The following is a 4,962-nucleotide window of genomic DNA, read 5'->3' as shown; positions in this document are numbered from 1 at the left end:
AAAAAAACACTTTTTGCGACCGCTATAAACCGTCGCAAATAATAAAAAACAGTCGCAAAAGGCTTTTTGCGACGGCCCATGCGACGGCAAATGGGAGTCGCGAATATGGGGGTGGCAAATACTTTTTGCGACGGCAAAGCAACGGTCGCAAATTATTTGCGACCACCTAAACTACTTATGGCGACCGCTATTTTGCCGTCGCAAAAAATAAAGAAAAACACAAACATGATTTTTGGCGACCACCTTGTTACCGTCGCAAAAAATAAATAAATAAAAAAGCATAAAAGTGTAGCGTTAAGTACTCTAGGAATAGCAATGACAAGAATTTAGACAATATAGCATTATAGTTTAATTGAACATTCCATTTGAGTCTCAAAATTTGAGCCATATGTGAAAGTTATTACAACTAAAAATGTGAAAAAAGTTCTTTTATGAAAAAAATACAATCTAGAATTGGCTAATCTTCTCATCAATTTTCTTACTCGGGTGTTTCTCCACTCTATCAATGAACTGGCCAATCTTCTCATCAATTTCCTTTTCAAGTTCCACATCACCACATTGCACCTATGCAACAAAAATTTCAGGCATTAATGACAAAATTATATACTGCCAAAATAAAAATTATCAATTTTAATCACTCCCATGGGATTCGAACTTTAAGAGGATATGGATGAGATATTATCAGTGGGTTTCTTATAAATAGGTTTTAGGTCACATGACTACCATTTCCTAGATATGGATGAGAGGTCAGTAAGAACAAAGATCTATGACATTTCGAAAAATTAGTCAACAAAAGCTTACTGGCATTGGAACGAGGCGCTCATTATGTAGAACTTGAACAAATTACTTGCTTGAAGACTTGTCCGGACAACTATAAAGTGCCAGCATATTATTCCCAGCAAAAGCCGCCACCGTACTGCCTCTCCAATTTCTTCTATGTGGAGGCTTTGGAGGGAGTTGCAAAGGCTGTTCCTTCTGTATTTTTTCAAACTCTGAAATATTCAACAAATAATGCCTAGTGAGGACACAACACGAGCACAAGTCATATGGAAGAAATAGAAACACATTGGGGATTATCAAGATTTCCTCCAGATCTCCACCCCTCCCCAAAAACAAAAAACCTTCAAACCCCATAAAATGAAAAAAAGAAAAGAAACGCATACATGTAACCATCATATAATAGATAGAGATTCAAATATGAGAATGAAAGTATTCACCAGATCCTTCAAGAAAGAGCCCAAGAAGACATGATAATGGAACCAGAGTCTCTGCATGAGCGAATCGCAGTCTTGCCTTTTCGTAACTGCCAGGAGCATGTTCTTCTACAGTAACAGAAGGCGTAGATTATGAACAAGTAACATATCATTTGCATCACTTTTTTATTATGTGAAACATTCATTTGCTTTCCTTTTCCTTTTGTTCCCAGCATTAGCCATGAAGACTTCCAATTAAACGAGACATTTAATTTTTCAGATGAGTCTTGAAACAGACGCCAGTGTCCTAGTTTTGAAATAGATGCAATAGCATTAATAGCAAACAACCACAATGACGGTGAAAAATCATTAACAAGATTAAAGAATTAATGAACTAATGAGACCCACTTATACGACCAGGGGCTGAATTTCCTAGAACTGACATCACATAGTTTCCAGTAAGATTATGTTATTGGAGCTGAGTTCAGTATCAGCCAACTAATCAATTGTAGTCATTCCTGTCCATAATAAAGAGGAAAGAATGAAATCTAAATAAAATCATTCCATTAAGTCATTCCTGTCCATATTATTCTATTAGACATCTCTGACCTCCAGCCAAAAACGTTCAGCCATTGTGTGCTGTGAGAAAAGGACACAGCACAAGGGTGTAAGACAACAAAACTGCAAAAGCAGAATTAATTTGGTTTACTAACCGTCCTTGGCTTTAATAGCTTGTTCAATGGACTGAACAACATCTTCAAGCAATGGCACTCCCATCCTATAGTTTAACGCATTACCATGACCCTTTAATATGAACAGTCCCAAATCATCAGTCCACTCCAGCAAAGCAACCTAAAAATGTATATATTGGGCAAGTTAGTGTATACTGTGCAAGAAACAAACCATGGTACTGGCAACAACAAAATTTGCACAAATTAGTGGATAGCCTACACAGAAACAGAGGGGACAATAGATTCCACAACAGGTAAATAAACAGCAAAGCTACGTACCTCAGATGGAGTGAACGAAGCACAAGCTCGGTCAGTTATATTCAATAAAGATGCTTCCTGACAAATTTAAAATTCAAATGAACAGTTACCAACGACGAAATCATATAGATTAGAATTATTTGTTTAGAATTTTGCAGAGAAAGACAAAAAGAAAGGAAAAGGCATGACAAATAATAATTACCTCTTTGCACAAAAACCAGAGAGAAGACGTATCTTGTCTAGTAAAATTCAGCTCGTAACGCCTCACTAATGCATGGGTAATTTCATCCAAGATAGGTTCCTTAAGCTTTTGAACAGCAGGCTCCTGACTTTTCCTAAAGTCCTGCATTTTTAGAGATCTAAGCAATAAAAAATAAAGAAGAATCCTGTGTTTTAAAATTCAGCTCATAATGCCTCATTAATGCAAAAGTAATTTCATCCAAGATAGGTTACTGATGAATGCCCAAAATTGCATAATTATGTTGATTAATATAGGAGATGTTGCATTCTTTTGATATTAATTCCTTCCAATTATATTAATTGTGTGCTAATGCTTGTATTTACGTTGTAGGAAATCTTTTGGTAATTATATTATGCTAATTGTGTGCTAATGCTTGTATTTACTTCTAAAATATTCCCAGCTCAAAGTGATAATTGATAAGCACTTCTAATTACAACGAAATAGACACCATGTGTATTTACTGAATGACTTCCCTTCTATTAAATGTATCATCATCAGGGATGTAACTTCCCTTCTATTGAATGTATGGGCACTTTTTCTTATTTTTCCATTTAAGGTGGATGAGATTAATGCGCTTCCTATCTTCTACATTTGACAGTTGCTTTACTCTACAGTAGAGAGAATAAGACTTCAATATCCATTATAGAAATCAATATATATATGTATATATTGTAGAAATTAACATATAGAAGATAAGAAACCCTATCACTACCTAGAGCACATAAACCTATCGGACACCGTACAAAAGCTAAATAAATTTGTATTTAATCACTACCTAGAGCTGTTCATATCATAATGCAACCTTATGTCATATATATGGGGAGTTCAAGAAATGGTAATGGAGGAGGGAAGTCTTGTATGTGGCAAGACTTAAATCCTTTTTTTTTTTGTTTTTTTTATGTATTAGAGGTCGTAGCTAGGGGGAGGGAAGTCTTGTGTGTGACAAGACTTAAATCCTTGATTTTGTGGTGAACCAGTTTTGCCCAACTGGATTAGCCCCAATTAGTTCATCCACAACCTTTTTTGTAATTAGTTGGGAATGATAGACAAGGCTCCTCCACGTTTTTATTATATGGACAACTATAAATGGAAACAAAGCAATTGTATCAACATAGAACATTGGATTGTCAATTGAAAACTGATAAAAACCTAGAAATTTACTTGTTCTCTTCATCCAAGCAAAATTTAGACAAAATGTTAGAAAGCATATATGGATGCATACAAGTCCATTATCATGAATAAAAACTATCTAACAACATAACATGATGCATTCCACAACAAGTCAAACAATTCCCCAATAATTTTTTTATTATTTATTTTATTTTATTTTTATGTCAGTGAAAAGAACACAGATTTTTGGGACTCTTTTAAACAAAATAAAACAACAATGAATTCTGAGCTACAAAACCAGATCAAGTACAGATATGAACTCAAAATAGAATGAGAACAAATCAAAACAAACTGAATAGAAAAACAAAGGAACTTTTGACAGAGTTGGAATCTGAATGTGAAAAAAACAAGCAGCATAACCAGACAGACATTTAATCATAAGTTGTCATTGTAATTTGATCAATCCAAGTAGTTCAAAGAGTACCTATCATTCAAACTTCATTTGACTAACGCTAGAAAAAATTACAAAGAATTGCAATCATATTATTGTGATCCATATCAATTTGACTAGCAAATACTGAATCTAAACATAACTAAATTAATCACAATAAACCAAAGAACTCTGATCTACAAAACCAGATCAAACGTAATTTCAAACTCAAATGAGAATAAACAAATCAACAAAAAAACGTATTATTATAGTGCAAAAAATAAAAACAAAGGAATTCTTAGATACAAAACCAGATCGAGTACATATATGAAACAAATCGAAACAAACTGAATAGAAAAAACAGAGGAAATTTGAAGAGAGTTGGTACCTGATTTGTACACAATGAAGCTCAAAGACAATCTCTGTGTATGTGCGCAATGTAAGTGAATTTTGAGATAGATGAAATGCATGATAGGTGAGCTTACTCTGCTGCATTTGAGAACTCCAAGAGACCTTTTCATTGCGGTCTACTAGCAAAGTTAGGGTTTCTCTGTGATGAACCGCGCAAATTGCAGCGAGAGATATACACAGACACAAAGAAAGAGCGAGATTGTGCGAAAGAGAGATTGAGAGATCAAGAGAGGAAGAAAGATTAAGAGATCGAGACAGAAACCAAGAGATTGAGAGATCGAGGGAGAGATTCATACTGGTGGAGTTCTTCAGACAACGATGGGAGAGCGACACAGAAAGCAAGAACGAGAGAGAGAGAGTTGAGTGAGTCTGCTAGGGCAAAGAAAAGGGCGCAAATAAATGAAACATAGGACCATTTACTAACTTATGGTGTCGTAGTTTCTTTTTTTTTTTTTTTTTTTTGCCACGGCTAATCAGGCCGTCGCAAAAAAATAGACGCAAAAGGTCAATTTTTTAGTAGTGTAAGTATTAAAAAAAACAACAATGATTCATCCCCCTTTTCCTCCCACTCCCTTTGACCCCCTCTCT

At 34.9% G+C, this 4,962-nt stretch overlaps 1 protein-coding gene across 1 annotated transcript; it reads right to left on the bottom strand.

Moving 5' to 3' along the window:
* Positions 1 to 340: 340 nt before the first annotated feature.
* On the bottom strand, positions 341 to 4,756 carry LOC145801702 (uncharacterized). The gene is made up of 7 exons (XM_082893432.1): positions 4,352 to 4,756; positions 2,385 to 2,541; positions 2,204 to 2,260; positions 1,907 to 2,045; positions 1,218 to 1,322; positions 802 to 992; positions 341 to 564 (listed from the first exon to the last, which is right to left on the bottom strand). Exons 1-6 carry the CDS (start codon positions 4,666 to 4,668, stop codon positions 844 to 846), a joined length of 924 nt encoding a protein of 307 aa, XP_082749558.1. The 5' UTR covers positions 4,669 to 4,756; the 3' UTR covers positions 341 to 564; positions 802 to 843.
* Between the last annotated feature and the right edge of the window lie 206 nt (positions 4,757 to 4,962).

Source organism: Camellia sinensis, chromosome 1 (assembly GCF_055761805.1).
Source record: "Camellia sinensis isolate YWXY chromosome 1, ASM5576180v1, whole genome shotgun sequence".
In the NCBI taxonomy this organism is placed as follows: Eukaryota; Viridiplantae; Streptophyta; class Magnoliopsida; order Ericales; family Theaceae; genus Camellia; species Camellia sinensis.
Note: the sequence above shows the minus strand (reverse complement) of the source record. Positions and strands in the feature narration are given on the sequence as shown.